Genomic DNA, 20,595 nt, shown 5'->3' on the forward strand with positions numbered 1-20,595 from the left:
AACTGAAAAAAATAATGAAGCATCTGTTGTGAGGTGTGCCTGAGGTCACGTGAAGATACTAATACCCGCCTGGGTGTGTTTGCTTTGTGTAGACCCAAGCGACCTTTGCTCAGGTGAACACTCAATCAGTGATCCTGTTATCTGTGTATTCGTTTTTTCTTCTTTCGTACCCTATCATACTCATGTACAATGATGGAGTAAGTGCTCTGTATGAAGACAGTCAGCTCTACTACAAGCATACAAATAAGACCCAGAACATCAAACCTGGTTGGAACGAGTATGTAGCTGAGTCTCGTGCTGAAGCCTGTGACGCTTTCAAATCATGGGCTCATGGTAGACCCAGACGAGGGCCAGTGCTTACAAGAAGCTCACCAATGCAAGATATAAGCTATTTGCTTCATTTGCAAAAAATGATCAAACCATGAGGGCTGATTCCATGGCCAAGAAGCTGCTAAGCAACAACGTTGTTGATTTTTGGAAAGAAGTGAGAGCTCTTAACTGTAAAACATTGTGAGAATTCTGGTTTACTGGTATGCGCACCAGACTATGCAAACAAAATGGGGTAAAAGTGTCTCAGCCACCTTTGGGGTTAGCAATGGTGTCAGACAAGTTCTGTTTGATCTATATATTGATCTGTCCAAGCAACTGAAAGCCTGTAACACTGGTGCATGATTGGAAATACTCTGGTTAATCACATCATGTCTGCAGATGATCTGGTGATCTTTAGTCCATAGCGCTGGTCTTCAGCAGCTCCTCACTATATGTACTGTGTGTGTGGAACATGACATCAAATACAACGCCAGTAAGAGTGCTATCCTGATCTGTAGAACTAAAGAGGACAAATGTCTAAACTTCCCTGACTTCAAATTGTCTGACAATAATCTTGGTGTCTGTAGTGAAGTAAAATATCTTGGTCATTTTTTAACAGAACACATGACCGATGATAAAAACATTTCGAGGCAATGTGGTAGGGTGTACACAAGCAAACAGTCTCTCACGCAAGTTTGGTCTGTGTACAGATGGAGTGAAGATGCTGTCTCTGTTCAGAGCATATTGTACTCCACTCTACACTGCACACTACAAAAAGAAGAGCTTACAGAGACTCCAAGTATAGCTTATAATGACGCCATGAGAATACTGCTAAAGAGGCCGAGATGGAGTAGTGCCAGTGAAATGTTTGTGGCTGCACGAGTCAACACTTTCCAAACTGTTTTAAAAAATCTCATGTATAAATTAATTTGTCGACTTAATGACTCTGAAGATGAGATCATAGTCGACATAACTAACATAAGGTTTAGTAGCACACGCTACCAGTCCCAGCTGTGGCAACATTGGTACAGCTGTCTCTTTGTAAGGCATTGCTAGGCTGATGTACTTTTATTGTTTGCATATGTAATTTTATGTATTTGTCTCTCTGGCCCTGAGTCTGAAATAAAAAAATAAAGTCTATCTATCTATAGTCTATAACTCTTATCTGTCTTGTGACCCTTTGAAGGGCCCCACCCCTAGATTGGGAAACACTGGACTAAACCAAGTGACTGTATATACAATGAGTCAGAACTATAGCTCCACCTCAAGCAGCCACAACAGTAAAATGCTGCTTACTATTACATTGATGCATCAACATATATATATATATATATATATATATATATATATATATATATATATATATATATATATATATATATATATATATATATATATATATATTTATATATTTATATATATTTATATATATATATATATATATATATATATAAATATATATATATATAAATATATATAAATATATATATATATATTTATATATTTATATATATTTATATATATATATATATATTTATATATATTTATATATATATATATTTATATATATATATATTTATATATATTTATATATATATATATTTATATATATATATATATATTTATTTATTTATTTATTATATATATATATATATATATATATATATATATATATATATATATATATATATATATAAAAGAAAATATATATATATATATATATATATTTTTTTTTTATATATATATATATATATATATATAAATATATATATATTAAAAAAAATATATATATATATATATATATATGATTAGTGAAGTACAAAGTTCTGATACACAAATTTGTCGTTATTGCTCTTAGACTTTTCTCTAATCATTGTTTTTTGGGAAAAATTGGAGCTTCAAAGAGTTGAGAAGTTAAAAGGGGAAATATCTTTTTTGGTACAACTCAAAATACTCCAGTACAGTGTACGTATCTTTAACTTGAAATGAATCACAGTTCTTGAGTAAATGTACCAATACATTCACGGAGAGTATTCAGTGTTTAATATTCTCTCGCTTTTACCTCGTTCTCTACCAACTCCTGAGAAAAATGTGTCTCTGTAACTGCTAAATGCTCCACTGTGTTCAACTAAATGATATACATGTTTGATTTCAAAACGCAGAGTTCTGCTTTGTGTAACTTTTTCAAGTCACCTTTTATTCCATAATGACACTTAAGAGGCTCCACAACTAACAAGATAACGTCTGTGGACGTTGTAGTAGTTGCCGTTTGTTACTTCCTCAACTGAATGTGCACCAGAATACGTTTATCTCTCACATGTGGCTTCACGTGAAGTACAGTTTTGTTTATCACAAGTTATCGCCTCAGACAGATACTTCCATCCTCTTTCACTGACAACCGCCAACTGAAACATTGTACTCGTCAGAGTCAGTGGTAGAGTATGTGTAACTTAGCACTTTAGTGTGGAGTGAACAGAGTAACCCAACACCTGTGGCACTCTAGAAAGGGTCAGATACAATTAATCAGCATTAAGAAGACATGAAAGAGCATCCTTTATCTTGTTATACCGTTTAACTTGTTTTGCAGTTCAATCACTTTACAATCAAAGAACACATCAATCCTTTCACCATTACTTGTAATTATAGTTATTTATTATAAAAACAGCTTGACAGTTAATACAGTTTATTTACAGTATATATCATGCTATGAAATAAAAGCAAATGTAAAGTGATAAAACAACAGCGTAGAGTTGTAACAAATTAAGGCGTAAATGCATATAAAATGTCAACATTTTCCTCCATAAAACAATGGCAAAGAAGTGTGATGCTTCAGTTGCACATTATGGCTGGAAACCAAAAAGATGGACCTCATTATTAATGTTTTCCGGGAAAGCAACACATCTGTCTGTGTGGTGTAACATTTCAGTCTTGCCACTGCATTTATTCATTTGCTCGCCCAAAGTGGGCAAAACAAAGCACTGAGTGCATGATTCAATTTAATATTAACACAGTAATCTTTCATATCGTGGTGAATCTGGCACGATAAATACATTTAAATTATCATATTTTTTGTTTTTTTTACTGTTAATAACACATTTTTGATTGACTGAGCAGAAGCGCTCACATTCACCTCATCAATTAAAGTTTCAATTCAGTTTTTTCCGCTTGGTTTGTGTGATTCCTTTGTTCCTTCTTATTCAACAGTATTTGAGGAGACCGTCAGCACTGATTCAACGTGAACAGAAGAAACCTGAGGACTGCCGTGAGTCTATTTTCAGAACATTTGAACACAAACTAAAAGAAAATATATTGATTCGTCTAATTATCAGTCACGTGTCATGACTGTGTCGGCGCCAGGGTAAAAAATACTGTCATGAAAATGTGATGGCCGTGTGATTGGTGAAACATTGCAAACACTGACATAACAAGTGGCAAGATATACATGAATACGCATTATATAAGCATTCTCCTTTATGCTCACTCAGCTAATGGAAGACTCTTTCTGATGCAAATATATTTTTCTTTGCAAATACTTGAATAAAGAAAGTAATGGACCATATAAAAAAAGACAATGTTATCTTGTTATTACACAAAAAGTTGAAAAAGATTTTCCATGTACCGTAGCTGCCTGGAGCAATACTCTCCCCCCCCCCCCCCCCCTGTGTAGTCACATAGAAAACGACATTTTTAGGCCTGTAATTTCCTGGCCTGAAAGTGCTGAGAAGTCATCTTTGGATGTCCCCGATAATACTATCTGGTCAGCAAGAAAGGAAAGGAGGATACACTCATGAACAGAGCACCTCTTCACAAGATACTTGTACAATCTGGCACATTTTGTTTTTCAAAGTTCATAAGAGGAGCGCAGATATCACAGGAATCGTCTCTGATGGGAGGGCAAGAGACGGGTGAGGAGCTCAGATGAGGGAGATCCGTATAGGGATGGCGGGAGACTCTGTCCTGTGCTGGGGGGAGTGATGGGACACCACGTGTTCCACCATAGTGTGTTTGGACATGTGCTTTATAAGGTATGTCTCCTGGAACAAAACAAAAACAAAGACAACACTTTTTTGACATCGCCGCTGCGGTCAGATTTAAAAACATGACTTGGATTTCCAACTCACCGACGTGTACGCCCTGCCGCACATGCTGCAGCAGTAGGCCTTGGCATTTTTAATGGCGTGTGCAGACATGTGGATCTGCAGCGAGGAAGAGTCTGAATAGGCACGGTAGCAGTTGGAACATTTGAAGGGCTTGTCTTTGTTGTGCTGCCTCTGGTGAGACTTCAGCAGGGGAGGAAAAACATGGTGAGAATGAGCCACCTTCACCTTGCCGCACAGTTTAAGCTGTGGGCAACGGGGCCGGTTAAATAGGTGGCCTAGGAAAAGAGTTAATGTTTACCTGCAGATTAGATAGCTGAGTAAATGCTTTTTCACATCCTGGGTGGAGGCATTTGTATGGCCGATCGCCTGTGTGGATTCTGAAATCGGCAAAATGATGTAAACATTAGATTTCCATCACAGAGTAAACAACGGCACCTCTACAGCTCTTCTACACTGCGTGCTCCTCCCTAACTGACAAGACATCAACTTCCAGATTACATTTTCTCACGTCTGGTAGAAATGCGTGACGCAATCATTTCTGAGATCTCGACTGTTATCTTTTCTTTTTTACTTCAAAGGACAAGTTTGCAATATATATATACATATATATATATATGTATATATATATATGTTATTTAGCAGGATTGATGCTACACAACAGAATACATTCATGCTCATGAAAGCAATAACATGACAAAAAGAAAACGTAACGGACGTGCTGTGATGAGAGCAGACCTGGTGTGTTGCTGCAGATGGGAGAGTTGGCGAAAACATTTCTCGCAGTAGGAGCAGCGGTAAGGCTTAATGCCCAGGTGTATGCGCAGGTGCTGGGCCAGGTACGATGCATTCGCAAAGGACTTAGTGCAGTGAGGACACTTGTGAGCCTTTGCCTCCGTGTGCGTTTTGGAGTGGATCTGCATGTCGGACTTGGAGAAGAAGGTCAGCGGACACATTTTACACCTGTATGGAGGACACAGCGACACAGATAGAGAACACATGTAAAGGACACGCACAGACACTCAAGCATACATCTATAGATACTAGTTACACTGCAGCTTAACATTTTATGTACAAAACACATGATCGGCTCATATTAATGTACTGCATAATACTGTATTATAATGTACTGTATTGCACGGAGAGTACTTTTACTTTTCATGCTAATGCATTTCTCTTTACTTAAACCTGCAATGACAGATTACAGCAGAAACAAGCTGTAAGACATCACACTGACATATCATCCCCGTTGAAGTTGATATGGCAAACGGTTGCTTATTTACACATCCAACAGATACAGAGCAACATTAGCATTCATTTGGGGACTGTTTGTGTCCGACTGGCGAATGTAAGTCCAACATCTTTTCGCTCGGTTTTTGGTCTCTTTCAGCTCTTTCATAGGGAACTATCTGTCTCTTAAGCTGCTAAATGCTCCACTGTGTTTAGTTGCTAACCGAGTCTGTCTGCTGTTCGGTGCTAATCAGGTGGTCGGCTGTGTGTACAGTCTACCGTACAGTGGGGTTTTTACGGCTTGTTTGCCTGCTATGACTGGAAGTGAAAATAGTGAACGAAACCGCAAAGTTGTGGCGGCTGTAATATTGATTACAGCCGCTTTAAGTAACATTTGGAAATCAAAACTTTTACATTTTATTCGTTTTCTTGCATTTCTACTTGTACCCAAGTAAAGAATACTTCTTCCCTCACCAGAGTCTGTGATTGGTAAACACCAACCCCCAGTTGATGCTGAGTGACATGTAAACTGAGAGGACAAGAGAAGGCCATGAACATGCTGACAGTTCTCATCCTCTATTTCCTCAGTTGAGACCTGAGGGAGGCATGATAGGGTGCCTTTGGAAATCAGATATTTTTTCCCACAGCATTTTATTTTGTGTGTTAATATTCTATGTTTTCTTTTAGGAATGGTCTTAATCCTGTTCACTAGTGTACTGTGTTCTGTTACCCTACTTGTTTTATGTTACCAGTTCTGGGGCTGCTGTTGGTGAGCCAAGAAAATTCTCCAATCTGGTGGACATTCAGTTTAAATTGTATTCCTTTTTCTCTATATCATAGAAATAATCAACAATCACTATATTTCCTCCTGTTTTATGAGTAAAGGGAGATTTGAAACCTGCTGTGTCTACTGGACTGCTAATTATCTGAAAACAACAGTGAGCCATGAGGCAGATGCACTGCACCTCGGTTATCTCTGCTCTATCTTTAGAATAAGTCCTTTCTTACCTGTAGGTTTTTCCTGGTTTGGTCGTGATGGTGACACATTCGTTGCCTGAGGCCAGGATTGGGTAGGGGACCACCAAAAGAGACGACCCATTCTCTGCTTTGATCCTCTTACGCCCTCGTTCCTCCTTTGGAGGAGGGCCGAGGAGTCCCACGAGGCCCCCGTTGTTTTTCCCGTGCTCCATGCCGTGGCAGCAGGCCAAACCTGAGATGAGGTGAGGTGTGGGGGCTCCACCGAGCCGGTTGTGGTTGCTCAAGGTGGGTGTAGTGGGGCTGATGATCTCTGAAGTGTTCAGGTTGCCTGTTCTGGATGCCAGCGCCACACCTGTTGAATGCAAAGGCGAGGAGAGTCAGCCATGCAAACTGGAGCAACATGGACAAAAAGCTGCTCACTAACAGAGATATCAAATGGACGTATTGTAGGATGGTTAGTAAGGCTCGAGTAATATCACTCTCCTGTGTAGCAACTTTAGGTTAAAGTCATTTAGTCTTAGTCTACCTGCTACATATACGTACAGCACAGAGAAGTCAACATTTCCCAACATTATTTCTAGAGCTAATGATGAATTAACCCCACAAATCACAGACCTGAGCAGGACAGCATTCTTTGCTTCCTTGTTTTTAATAAGCGGACAAACTGTGGCTACCTGAGACGTGGTTCGTCCTGGAGGGATAGTCTATAAGTTGACGCAGGTGCCAGTCTTCCCATAATCCTCTGGCTTTTATAGCTGCCTTATCGTCCAGATTCAAGTTTACATCTCCCAGAATACGACCTGGTAAAAAAGAAAAAGAAAAATGCATTTACAAAATGCATGAATGTGACAGTGACAGTGCCGTTTCATAGTTGTATCAGAGTTAGTTATAAGCTAATTTACAATCACAAGACAGTACATTCACTCTACAACAACAACATTAAAGCAGCACGACAACAACCTTTCACAACCTTTCACAAATGAACAAACATCAAGTGATGGCTTTCGTGCAGTGCATGATGAGTACTCCACAACATCTCAGAGGCAAATATTGTTGTTGCAAATGTGGTGTTTTTACTTTATCTGACAACTTTAGTTGAACATTTTCACACTCGCTTTTGTGATTTTGAATTTGAATGTGTGTGATAAACTGAAGGATAAAGTGTACCTTAATGTGCTGAGACAATTGTTCTACTTCTTGAGCGAAATAAACGATTTCAAAGCCCTCTGGGATCAGCTGGAAAAGGCGCCGTCACAAAGCTAAAAACAGGGCTGTTGATCTGAGTTTATGAAAGCTTAATCTTTAAGAGATACGTGGTTCTTCTCACAGCGACGCCACACAAATATGATCTGATAGAATATGATGCATTGCTGTAGATTAAACTACCCGACTGTAAATAAAGGAATTAAAACATCTAAAGCAGTAAAATACAACATTGTCTTTAATGCAGCAGTAATACCAATGAAAACAAAAACATATATAGTAGTCATATATAATTTTACGGCACAATGAGTACTTTTACTTTTGATACCTTAAGTACATTCTGCTGATAATACCTACACACTTTTACTGAGGCAAGGTTTTGAATACCTTAAGGCAGGGATTCCCAAAGTGGGGTGCGCGCACCCCTGGGGGTGACTGAAAGAGTAACATCTCTGAGATATTAATGTCTTTTTGTAAGAAAAAGAAAAACAATGACAGAAGACCACAACGTATCCACACACTTACACTGGCCTTAAACTTTGGCACCGGAACTCCGGCATCATCTGGGTTGTGTACGCTCAGCTCCACCATGGACTGTTTCAGTTCTGATACAGCGGCCTTTGATCCTTTCCCGAGCAGTCCTGAAGTGCTCTGCCGAGGCGGAATCTTCTTCATGAGGTCACTCAGAGAGCTGACGCTCTCACCCTGCGGCATCCTCAGGATTATAGGCTTCTGTGAGGAGAGAAATGCATTTCAGTTTCTCAATTTTTTTTCACAAGTTTAACGAAAGTGTTTTGACAGAAAAGAGAGTTTCTTACTCTCGAAGATGGTGTGTTCGCCACTTCGGAGCTAATTTCTTTTACGCTGCTCTCTCCTTCCAAAACGGCCTCCGTCCTTGACCGTATGGTTATTTTGTGCGTTGGTTCTGTAGCTCTATGAAGTCTATCATCATCAAGTCTTGTTGTTTTTTGGTCATCTACATTGGTGCTCTTCTCAATGGAGAGTTGCCTGTAAATGGCTTCATTTTTTATGTGTTGCACCCTGCAGGAGAAAAAAACGTTTTCCTTTAGATATGATATATCAATCATTTATTCAGTGTGTTTCCTTTATGTTTTGGGTGTTACCTTTTCATTCTTTCTTGAGCTGTCGTGTCTGTTGGCCAAGGCTGCATGTTGCTATGAAAATGATCAAGATCCCTGGGAAAATACCTGCATTTAAAGTTAGCAGATAAAGACTTGAGCCAATACTCGTAATCAGTATAATGACAGAATTGGCTGTAACAAGACTTACTTGAGAGTTGTTGATTTATCTGGCACATTGTTTGTCACTGGAGAGGTGTTTTCATCTACCCTGTAACACACAAAAAGAGAGAAATAAACATGAAGCACAAAATATCACAACTATGCTGTGATACACGGGGGAAATTACTCAAAGAATGATAACAAACAGTAAACATGCTTCAATATTTTGGTGCAAGTTTCAGTAAAAGGTAAATTATAGTATGTATTTGTGTAAATGTCAAAGTAAGTTTTACATATGTATACTGTATGATTGGTAAAAAGACAACTTAGATTGGTTGAAGGTGCAAGATCCAAGTACCTTTTCTTTTCAACATACTGGTTTCTATTGTTAGTGAAACCCTCCACAATGGGTGTGTTTTTCATGAACAGCATTTTGCTCTGGACTGGTATTTCCTTGGCCATGATTTCCTCATGCTGATCAAGAGGACTGTCTGGGAAGCAGCTGTTTCTCTGGATAACCCCCATGGCTTCCCAGTCCAGGAGATAATCGGCAGGTGGGGATGGAGGGTTGGTAATCTCAGGCTCCAAATGGTGAAGTCCTTTAAACCCAAGATCTGAGCTGTCTTTTAGCTGATGAGGCATATCTACCCGAGTATCTGCAACCCTCCATGTGTCTGGGAAGGGAAGCGAAGCCGCAAAAAGGACCCTGAACTCCCTATCGAAGGATTTAACAGCTGGCCCGCTTAGAACAGTGACCAGCTGCCGGTGCAGGTGGGCGTCTGTCCATGTGAGGCTGCAGAGTGCAAAGACAGCGTGTTACAACACTCTCAAGTGTGTGTGTGATACATATAAGAGAAATGAGGTCAAATAAAAAACTGTTCACCTGTAGCTGCCATGAATAACTGTCTCTAAATCCACCAGAAGGTACTTTTCTTTCATTTCCCCGACCACCGTTCTTCCCGTCCTTGAACAGAAGGTTTTCCCTCCAAGAACACGGACCCGCATGTTCTGTAAAATCACAAACTTAGGTTGAAACTCGAGACTGAAATACTGAAACTTGGTGTTTATCCATGACGGAATGTGATGAACCGGCATGTAATGTCTTGTGTCATACACAAGGTTTGTATTTATACAGGATTCTGCAGCCATAGGAGCATTAGGCTAAATGCTGACATCAGCATGCTAACATGCTTACAGTGACAGTGCAAACATGCTGATATCATTTTGTGTTTGAAGGTATACATTTGACCATGTTCACCATCTTATTTTAGGCTGTTAGCATGCTAACATTTGGTAAATTATTATTAATGCTAACAATGTTAACATTAGCATGCTAACATTTGGACTTAACAGTTGTAGTACATATGTGGCTGATGGGAATGCCATTCGTTTTGCAGGTATTTAGTCATAAACCAAAGTATTTGACCTGACAAATGTCAACTTCATGCTGGAGGAAAACGTAGCATACATCGTGGAGGAATTATGAATGTCTGGACCAAATTCTGTTCCAATTTATCTTGTAGATGTTGAGATATTGCAATTAAAGGGTTTCTACGATGTAAAATATGTCAGCAGATACCCTGGTGTAGTTTGTTTACAGCTGTTTTTACTTCTGGTGACTGCATTCACGCTTAGAAAATCCTAAAAGTGTAGTGAAGATAAAGTATCATGAACGTGTTTTCTACTGAATTTATTTCATTTTTATTTTCTGCAATAATACAAAATCAAATGGAAAAATCAGATTGGTGTTTTGTCGAGGTAACCAGTGCGATGCTAACTTCCGCGGTTGGCCTGCAAAAATATGTCATCCCTGAAGCAATATATATACTATATAGACGGAGCGTTTTAATTTCTGTTCAGTCGTCGGTCATTCACTCATCACAACATCAGGTACAACATTTCATGAATGCTGTGCAACCTATTGAACTACAAGGTGTTAAAAGCACATGTTACATTCCTAAGATAAGCATACCAAAGTAAAGGACACCTTTGAGATACCGCTCAAGAGTACATATGCAGTGTAGAAAGCTTTTAATAACTCTGACGCCTATATCGAGATGTAATCTTGTTAGAAAGAATCCCACTACACCATGTGTTGTTCTTCTAAATTGGTGGTATTTGGTTTTGGCTAAACAAAGTCTGTGGTTTATTCATTGCCATGTCAAACAAACACAGCAGACGGTTGCTATGTAGGTGTGTGTTGATTTGTAGGAGGTGACTCACCGGATGCCTGAACCTGTTGAGCGTGAAGTTCTCCTGAATGGACCTTTGGTTCAGGATAATGTAGACAGACACCCCCCGTGAAGCAGCATCGTGTAAATCGCCAATTATTGCACCATCTGTCAATCTGTCTGTCACTATGGCGATAACCTGTGTAGTACACAAAATGTCACAGCCTGTAGTTGGCAGGATTATTCAGAACGTGGCTTACACAAAGAGGAAATCGTCTTGTTTTTCTCAGAGGAAAATAGTTGTGTGCTTACCTTGGTGTAGCAATGGAAGAAGTGATGAGGTTTTTACAGAAGTAAAACTGAACAGGTAGACTATTACCAGCAAAAATGGAGTTAAGTAAAAGCAGATTGTGTCAGGTGGTTATCTTTTATCGATGTATTTTAACCTTTAAGCTGAATTTTAATTGTGTAGCTGGTGTAGATTGCTTCATGTCTGAATACTCGATATACTATTGAGAGTTTGAGCTGAAGCAGTGCTTTATATTTTTCAGTTTATTTATGATTTTCAAGTCAAATCTTAAACTCGCCAAATAAACATCGTGGAGCAAAAGACTACAACATTTCTCTCTGAAATGTGGTGATGTGAAAATATTAAGTGTCAAAAAACTTTGATAAGTAAATTACCAGTTCCTCCGGTTAGTACGGATGTGCTTCACCTCCACCCTTATCAAGAAATGTGTTGTGTTCATCCATTAAAAAAATGTTTGCATACTTGGCGAGCCTTTTGCAAGTGCCATCTGATGATCTGTCTGACTGGAGGTGCTCCGTCAGCAGGGGGGCTGGTGTGGACTGTAACGCTTCCCTTTGGCACCCAGGGGCCTTTTTCAGGCCAGCCCAGGTCCAGGTCCGGGGCTGGTGTGTCTGAGTGGGAAGGGAAGTAGGTAGAACAGGCGTCCTCCATCTCTGAGCTGCCTTCCCCTCCATTCTCCTGACTTTGCACCTGTGGCGTTTTAAAGCGGTAGTCCTGAGCCCAGCTGGTTATCTGGCTGACCTCCTCAGAAGACAAGAAGCAGCCGGAGCGCTCTGTGCCGATGGAGCTGTAGAAGGCCTCTGGTCCTGAATTTAGGAGTCTCTCCACTGCTTGACGCTGCTTCTCACAGTGGATGAACTCCGGGGAGGACTCGTTGACCGGCAGGAACACTGCATTCTCATCAAGGCTCTGCTCTTGGGAGTTCGACATGACTGCAGCCTAGTGTGTCTCTGGGAATAAGTGATACCTGTCAAAGTTCCGCCCACTGACTCCTGTTGTCTGACGACAAGACTAACACAGACCAGCTCATGTCACCCTTCTTTCTGGTTAAAGTGATTTCATTCATCCCTCTGGTAAAAAGTCACAATATTTCCAAGAGCTGCCCAGAACATATATGATATCCTGCTGTTGATGTTGCAGACAATCGTTTCGGCGAAAAAGTCTGTTCAGGGTTCACAAGTTCAGTCCTGAACACATTTTATGTCCCGTCTCCCACCTCAAGAAGAAAGAAAATAGATAAATAGAAGTGATCGAAACAAAAATCTGTTTCAACACACAAAAAGCAACTTAACATAAAACTCACCGGAGCAGCATGTCTCATCTCTCAGGCTCAAGTATTAGGCTTCTCAAAAGCTCTCAGGAGCTGTAGCTCTTCATGTGTTCCCTCCCCTGCATGTCATCTCACTACTCAATAACCTTCCACTCCTTCTTGGCGACATTGTTCTCAGCTTACAGAAATTCTTTGCAGCTGACAGATCAGTTCGCTGCTTCTGACACAAACGTATACGATCCTACCGTGCCTCTCTCGGATCTTCACAGCTGCAGGAGTTCAAATAAATCAGACTTGATATTCTGGTTCCAGGTCATACCCTTGCTAAAAGTCTTTAGTGAATAAATTGTCATATCTAAATGGCTGTTATTTACCTGACAGTTTACCTTTTGGACTCGTCCAGCCTGACAGGTAGGTTTGTTGAGTAACACCTGGTAGAGTATCTGACTGTGAGGTGCAATCACAGTAGTTTCTTTCTTTTTTCCCTTTGGAAATACCGTTGTGAAAAACGAAAACGCCCAGAAGTACCGACCAGCCAGTTCGTTATCAGCTCATTGCTCTCTATTCTGTAGAAAACGGTGCGAGCATACTTTAATATAAAGTACGCAATCAGTGCCGCAACACGACGAGTGATCAAATGACAAAGAGGGCACACCCATTTTGCAACCATGATGTAGTATCAGAGGATTGCACTTGCACTGTGTTACACAGGAAGCACTTGCTACAAAACAAAACAGGTCTTACACAGATATACCTTTTGATACAGGAGTGCTCTTCAGTAAACTTTACATCAACAATCAGTGTATACAGGTACAAAATACAACAACAACAAAAAATCACAATCATACACGAAGCACAAGTTGTGCATTCATTATTTTAATTTCTATCAAAATCCTTCATGTAACATTAATATGATCTTTGGATCTTACAGCATGACTGAGTTTTAGTTTTCTTGATCTTGAGTGACAACTATGTCATTTCCCACAATCCACGCTGCACGGTAGAGTGGATATTAAGTCAAAAATAATAGAGAATTGTATCATTTAAAAAAGTATTTCCTTCTCACTCATCTCATTTGCTCAGCTGCAGTTTCTATAACTGGAAAGTGAGTGAAGAGCATCACACTCTTGTTGAGAGGTTTTCCATCCTTTATGGTTTTAGCTCACTGCTTCTTGCGCAGGTGGACGTAAAGGAGTCCACTGACCAGAAGGAGCGGCACACACAGCCACGCCAGGATGAAACAATAACCAAAGCGTCCTTGGCTCAGATCTCTGGATTCACTTAGAATCTCCTTTCTGTGGAAGGTGAAGATGAGGCAAGCAGCGAAGGTTGTGAAACCTGCAAGAGTAAAAAAACGTTTTGGTTAAAATTCTCTTATCTCATCACACAGTCATACATTTTCATGATATGTAAATATATTATTGCGGCTGTCTACGTAAATATGAAATACAAATCTAAGTGCAATTACATTGTCACTGTCACAAAATGAACAGATTTAAATGTCCCTTAAAGAGTGAAAACATTCTGTGCTGTTGTTTTTCATTTTCATTTGACAGCATTTTATGTGGTTTAACGAATAAGACTTCACACACCTGCAAAAGCCTGACAGAGGCCTGTGAAGTAGAAGAGAGCTCCTTTGGACATGGTGAACAGCTGACTGAGGAAAACCAGGAAGGAGATGGAGGAGAAGACCACAGAGAGGACCATGAGGGCCTGGACAGACTGCAGCCAGTCTGAGAGAGTAGGTCAGAGAATGAGTGTTGGACACTGACTCACAAGCAAAACCACAAGTAAGACTGTATGCATTCATGCAGAAATAGACCAATATTTCTCAAATTTACCACTTTCATTGGTTGCCGCACACAACCAGGTGTTTGTGGCATTATCATGGAAACAGTTATACCAGAGGTCTGTGATTTCTAAATCATCCCATATCCACCAGGACTGCAGAAAAGAAATGACAGAGCACAAAAACATCAGACAATATGCTACTGGATGTATTAGCATCATACAGGTGTTAACAGTGACATCTACTGTACAAAGAGAGAAAACATGACTTAACCCCTAAGTTTACATGTCTCTACCTTCTCCAGGGTGGCGATGAGGAGCATGGCCAAGGTGACCAGATGCATCATGGTTAGGGATATGAGCAGGAAGACCATGGCTGCTTGGAGATGAGGAAACAATCTGGATTCCTGAATACAATTAAATTGTGTTAATATTGGTGGTTCCACATAGAACCAAACAGCTCTGCAGTCAAAGAAACACTATCGTGTCTGTGTTGTTTAACATGGCCTGCAGACTTCTGAAGGCAGTGGCCTGAAACAGTGGACTCTCTCTGTCTGTCCGCCCCTCACGGAAACTCTGAGCACTTTCATCAAGCATCTCGACATCTGACAATCTCTCACAAGCATGCCAGACAGAGAGGGGGGAGGGGGGGGGGGGGCAGTCCAGTCTCTGAGCAATACATCAGGACATCAGCTCCTTGTGACCAAGCATGCAGTCTGAAGCCCTTTCTACAATCGGGCTGACATATCGCTGTGTACTTTTTATGAATCGCCATGATTACAAATGTTATACCTGAAGGATGACTATCCTATGACTGTCATTACACTTCAGGGTCAATGTGAATAGTCTACAAACTTATTTCCTTCAAAAAAGTGAATTTCACCGAAAAGTGACAAGTTTGCAGGTATGGTTTATGCAAAGAGTCAATATTTGCAGTGTTGGCGAGAAGTTGCTCTCGGAGGATGTTTTGGTACCATTCTTTATTCATGTTACAGTTAAACCGTCATCGTGTGAATTCAAGTTTCAATGACGAGCGTTATCGACCGTTACTCAGGCAAAATATGCGATCGAGATGTCGGCGTTAATGCTTTCTATTTGCCCTGATACCTTTATTACCTACAAATAGACACCAAGATCATTCAAATCGGGGAAATAAAAAGTTTTATGAAGAAAACTAATTTTCGAGAGGCCCAATTGGTGGCCATCTTGAGAAATAGCCGCCATCTTGGATTTTTGAATGGCCAATCAGGCAGGCTTGACCAGATACCTCTGGAGAACAACTCCACCAAATTTCATGCTTGTTTCATAATTTGCACAATTAATCTGCTATCTGCCCTACTACATAAAACATTACACAATCATTTGTATCAGTATTTTAAGAGGATTTATAAGTTTTATTTTGTATGTATATACATATATACATACATACATACATACATACATACATATATATATATATATATATATATATACACATACACATATATATATACACATACACATATATATATACACATATATATATACACATATATATATATATATATATATATATACATATATATATATATATTGTGGCAGCCGGAGGGGCAACCCCAGAGGGGTAGTGATAGAGGGACGATATTGCATGACATGGAGGCGGAGCCCCCATGTCAGGGAATGGAAAAGAGCGCCAAACCACCATCAGCCCAACAAGCAACACCTGAGGAGGAGAGACGAGGGAGCGACCACACCCTATCAGAGGAGGAGGAGGGGACTACAAAAGGGCCCAGGAAACAGGAAACCGAGAGAGAGTAGGAGTAGAAGAAGAAGCAGAAGTAGCCTGATCAACGAACCCCTTGGAAAAGACTGCCTTACCCCTGGATCACCCTGGAACGTCTGACTACCCGCCCGGCTCACGACCCCTGCCTGTACGACTACCCTGCTCCTGCCCGCGCCCTGGACCGTCTGAGGAATACCCGTTGTGCACCGACCCGTGGATTTGGACACCGACCCTCCCTCTGGAAAGCGGACATTGTGTGCTTGAGTGTCTATCCTACCTCTTTCCACTCTCTACCTTCAGTAAAAGCCTCACTTGAACCGTTTATCTGCCGACTGGTTGTGTTTATTGGTCAGTGTTGTCGTGAAACCCCCTGTCCACCCCGGGGGCTGTCACAATTTGGTGGAGAATGTGGGCACAACCCGGTTCTGGCAACGCTGACCGATAGACCAACCGACCCAGTAAGCATGGCCACCCCGGTGCCATTTCAAGAGCTGCTAGCGGGGCTAATCGCTAGCAACCAAGAAACCCAAAAGCGCCACGAACAAGCCATGCAAGTACAAATGCAAATCCTCCAATCCCAGCAGCAACAACAATACCAACAGCAAATACAAATGGAGAAATATATGGAATTGCAAACAGAACGCGCGGATGCCATGCAAAGCGAAATCAAGGGCATGTTACAAAACCAACAGGAGCAACATACCGTGGAGAAAGCCAATCCAGCGCGCTTCATGCTCAAACAAACGGCAGCTGACGATGTTGAAGTTTTTTTTCAAATATTCCAGACAACGGCACTCCGGGAAAAATGGCCCGAAGAGCACTGGGCAGAGTTAATAGCCCCCTTTTTGATCAATGAAACGCAAGTAACGTATCAGGACTTAGAGCGCGCTGGAAAAGTTGACTTCCGGGTTTTGAAAGCGGAAGCGTTACAGCGATGCGGGGTCACGCTGTTCTTAAAGGCACAGCGATTTCATGAATGGTCATATGACGCCTCACTTTCTCCGCGAGCCCAGATGCATGAGATCAAAAGGATTACGACGGCCTGGCTACACGCAGAGCCAACAGAGGTGTCGCCCACCGATCGCGTGGTCATGGACAAATACATCAGATCACTCCCGTATGAGGCAAAAAAATTGGCAGGCCAGAGAAACCCCCGCAACATCGAGGACCTGGTGGAAATAATGGAGGGTTACCAAGCAGCACAAGCTTTAGTGCGTGGGGGAAGAAACCAGACATTAGAGGGGCCCACCCGCAAAGGAAAAATTAAAACTGAGGAAAATAAATATGTGTCTCCCTCCTTCCCCCCAGGCTTTCCCCGACGTCGGCCGGCGTTTGGACAGGAAGAGAGGAGGTGCTACAACTGCGGCGAGATCGGGCACATCGCCTGGGAATGCCCTCACCGCCAGGACGCACCCATGCCCACGGCCAGTGAGGGGAGTCGCCCATGCGGCTTGATTACCGGATGCTGGGCCACTCACGAGGACCACATGCCCCTCACCCCTGTCAAAGTCAACGGCCGCGACGCCTCAGCGATGGTGGACTCCGGGAGCGCCATTACATTGGTGAGACCCACGTATGCTCAGTACCCGCTCCTAACAGGCACCCGAGCGGTCACGTGCATCCATGGGGAGACCCGCGAATACCCCACCACCGCCCTAGAGATCTACACGACAAGGGGTAGATACATCGGCACTGCAGGAGTCGTGGAAGGACTCCCCGTAGAGGTGCTCGTCGGCCGAGACCTGCCCGTGTTCCAGGAGCTTTGGCGCAGCCTGGTGGTGAAACCAGGTACGACCCCTCCCCGAAAGTACAAAAAAAAAGCCATCTGTGGGCTGGGGGAGGAGATCTCCACCGATCCCCTATCGGAAGGAGTCGCCAGTGCCGTGGCCCGGGCGTTGGTGGAGGCCACCCAACCCCGATGACGTCTATGCCACAGCCATCGAGAACGACGGACCCTCCAGCCCCAGTGAGCCCGAAGGAGAGGCGCCGCCCATCCCCGAGGAAGCAGATACCCCCTCCCTCGACGAAGAGGAGCTGGCCGGGCTGTTTCCCCAGGACCCGGAGGAGCCCATCTTACCCGGGCCCCTCACAGGGAGGTTTGGGACGGCCCAGTTGGAGGACCCCAACCTAGCCAACGCCCTTCGGCAGGTGGCCGCCGTAGACGGACGACCACTGGACGGGGTAAGAGACCTCCCTCCCACCCATTTTTCCATATATAACGGGCTCCTATACCAGGTAGTAATGAGGGACGGGGCCCCCCTCAGGTTGTTACTGGTGCCACGTCCTTTTATACCCTCTGTCCTACAGTTAGCCCACTCCCATCTCCTAGGTGCCCATCTAGGAGTGGAGAAAACCCTGGAAAGGGTGAGGGCCAGGTTCCACTGGCCCGGAATAAAAAAGGCCGTCGAAGATTACTGCCGGAGCTGCCCCGAATGTCAACAAGTGGCCCCACAACCCCATCACAGAAACCCGCTGGTGCCCCTGCCGATCATCACCGTCCCCTTCAGCAGGATCGGGATGGACCTAGTGGGGCCACTACCCAAGACCAACAGGGGACACAGGTACATCCTGGTTATGGTTGATTACGCCACCCGGTATCCCGAAGCCATCCCCCTACGCTCTATGGCCACCAAGGGCATAGCCAGGGAGCTGGTGATGTTGTTTTCCAGGGTCGGAATACCGGAGGAGATTCTCACCGACCAAGGGACCCCGTTCATGTCTAGGATCATGAAGGACCTGTGTGGCATGCTGAAGGTGACACAACTGAGGACGTCGGTGTATCACCCCCAAACGGACGGCCTAGTAGAGAGATTCAACCAGACACTAAAAAAAATGCTGAAAAAGACCATGGACCAGGACGGTAAGAATTGGGACCAACTGCTGCCATTCCTTATGTTCTCCATCAGAGAGGTGCCCCAGGCGTCTACAGGATTCTCACCCTTCGAGCTCCTGTACGGTCGCCGACCCCGGGGACTACTCGACCTGGCCAAGGAAGCCTGGGAACACCAACCCTCCCCCTACCGCACCATGGTGGACCACGTCGAGGAGATGAGGGTGAGGATGGCCTCACTCTGGCCCATAGTCCGAGAACACATGGCCGAGGCACAGGCGGCCCAAGCCCGCGTGTACAACCGGGGAACACAACCCCGAGTGTTTAACCCAGGGGATCGGGTGTTGGTCCTGGTGCCCACGGCGGAATGTAAGTTTTTAGCCCGATGGAGGGGACCGTATGAAGTGATGGAAAGATTGGGGCCGGTAAACTACCGAGTCAGGCAACCAGGTCGAAGGCACCCAACGAAGATTTATCATGTTAACCTTCTCAAGAAATGGGTGAGTAGGGATGCCATGCTCTGTTTCTCTCTCTCTACACCCCCAGGAAAAACAGAGCCAGTCGAGGTACCCGTGGGAGAAGAGTTGACCCCCCGGCAGAAGCAGGACGTCCGGGAAATGGTGGATCGGTTCCGAGACGTGTTCTCCCCGGACCCCGGATACACCACACTGGTGCAACACCGGATAATCACCGAGCCCGGGAAGAAGGTAAAACTAAGGCCGTACCGCATCCCCGAAGCCCGCCGGGGGGCGATAGAGCGAGAGGTACAGAGTATGCTGGAGGCAGACATCATCGAACCCTCGACTAGCGAGTGGTGCAGCCCTATAGTGTTGGTTCCGAAACCAGATGGCTCAGTCAGATTCTGCAATGATTTTAGACAGCTCAACGCCATCTCAAAATTTGATGCCTACCCGATGCCCAGGGTGGACGAAATGATAGAGCGCATCGGGAGGGCCAGATACATAACCACCCTCGACTTGACTAAAGGCTACTGGCAAGTGGCAGTGGCCCCCGAAGACAGGGAAAAAACGGCCTTCACTACTCCCATGGGCCTGTACCACTATAAGAGGCTGCCGTTCGGTCTCCACGGAGCCCCCCCCACGTACCAGAGACTGATGGACCAGGTACTTCGTCCCCATCGAGAATACGCGGCAGCCTATCTGGACGACATCGTCGTACACGGGGAGGAATGGGGGGCTCACCTCCAAAGACTGGAAGCAGTCCTGAAAGCTCTGCGAGGGGCGGGGCTGACAGCCAACCCCAAGAAATGTCGCCTCGGCCTCCGGGAAGCTGACTACCTGGGGTACACCATCGGCCGCGGCTGCGTCAAGCCCCAGGTAGGGAAAGTCGAGGCGATCCGGGAGTGGCCCCGCCCCCGCACAAAGAAACAGGTACGAGCATTCATT

General features: G+C 43.4%; 3 protein-coding genes across 4 annotated transcripts in view; all 3 read right to left on the minus strand.

Moving 5' to 3' along the window:
• Positions 1 to 2,951: 2,951 nt before the first annotated feature.
• Positions 2,952 to 8,531, minus strand: LOC306775662 (zinc finger protein 362-like; the record flags this gene model as incomplete). Its single annotated transcript, XM_079266121.1, has 8 exons — positions 2,952 to 4,343; positions 4,431 to 4,589; positions 4,708 to 4,786; positions 5,145 to 5,369; positions 6,645 to 6,966; positions 7,289 to 7,414; positions 8,343 to 8,348; positions 8,522 to 8,531. 8 exons carry the CDS (start codon positions 8,529 to 8,531, stop codon positions 4,224 to 4,226), a joined length of 1,047 nt encoding a protein of 348 aa, XP_079122247.1. The 3' UTR covers positions 2,952 to 4,223.
• Positions 8,532 to 8,793: 262 nt separating this feature from the next.
• LOC306775128 (protein FAM83A-like) lies at positions 8,794 to 11,946 on the minus strand. The gene is made up of 6 exons (XM_079265386.1): positions 11,914 to 11,946; positions 11,282 to 11,428; positions 9,942 to 10,066; positions 9,417 to 9,851; positions 8,942 to 9,167; positions 8,794 to 8,858 (listed from the first exon to the last, which is right to left on the minus strand). The coding sequence occupies exons 3-5, from the start codon at positions 10,061 to 10,063 to the stop codon at positions 9,104 to 9,106; spliced, it is 621 nt and encodes a 206-aa protein (XP_079121512.1). The 5' UTR covers positions 10,064 to 10,066; positions 11,282 to 11,428; positions 11,914 to 11,946; the 3' UTR covers positions 8,794 to 8,858; positions 8,942 to 9,103.
• Positions 11,947 to 12,487: 541 nt separating this feature from the next.
• The window catches only part of LOC306775129 (epithelial membrane protein 3-like), a 15,952-nt gene continuing 7,844 nt past the window's right edge, over positions 12,488 to 20,595 (minus strand). Inside the window, exons 2-6 of one of the 2 annotated variants that reach the window (XM_079265387.1) lie at positions 14,894 to 15,004; positions 14,651 to 14,753; positions 14,402 to 14,542; positions 12,843 to 14,147; positions 12,488 to 12,755 (exon numbers count right to left, since the gene is read on the minus strand). In XM_079265387.1, coding sequence (XP_079121513.1) covers positions 13,972 to 14,147; positions 14,402 to 14,542; positions 14,651 to 14,753; positions 14,894 to 14,971 — 498 coding nt within the window. In that variant the 5' untranslated portion in view covers positions 14,972 to 15,004 and the 3' untranslated portion in view covers positions 12,488 to 12,755; positions 12,843 to 13,971. Of the gene's footprint in view, positions 12,756 to 12,842; positions 14,148 to 14,401; positions 14,543 to 14,650; positions 14,754 to 14,893; positions 15,005 to 20,595 lie in introns of those variants that run through there. The other variant, XM_079265388.1, reaches the window with a different exon arrangement.

This window comes from Melanostigma gelatinosum (assembly GCF_949748355.1).
Source record: "Melanostigma gelatinosum genome assembly, chromosome: 3".
Lineage (NCBI taxonomy): Eukaryota > Metazoa > Chordata > Actinopteri > Perciformes > Zoarcidae > Melanostigma > Melanostigma gelatinosum.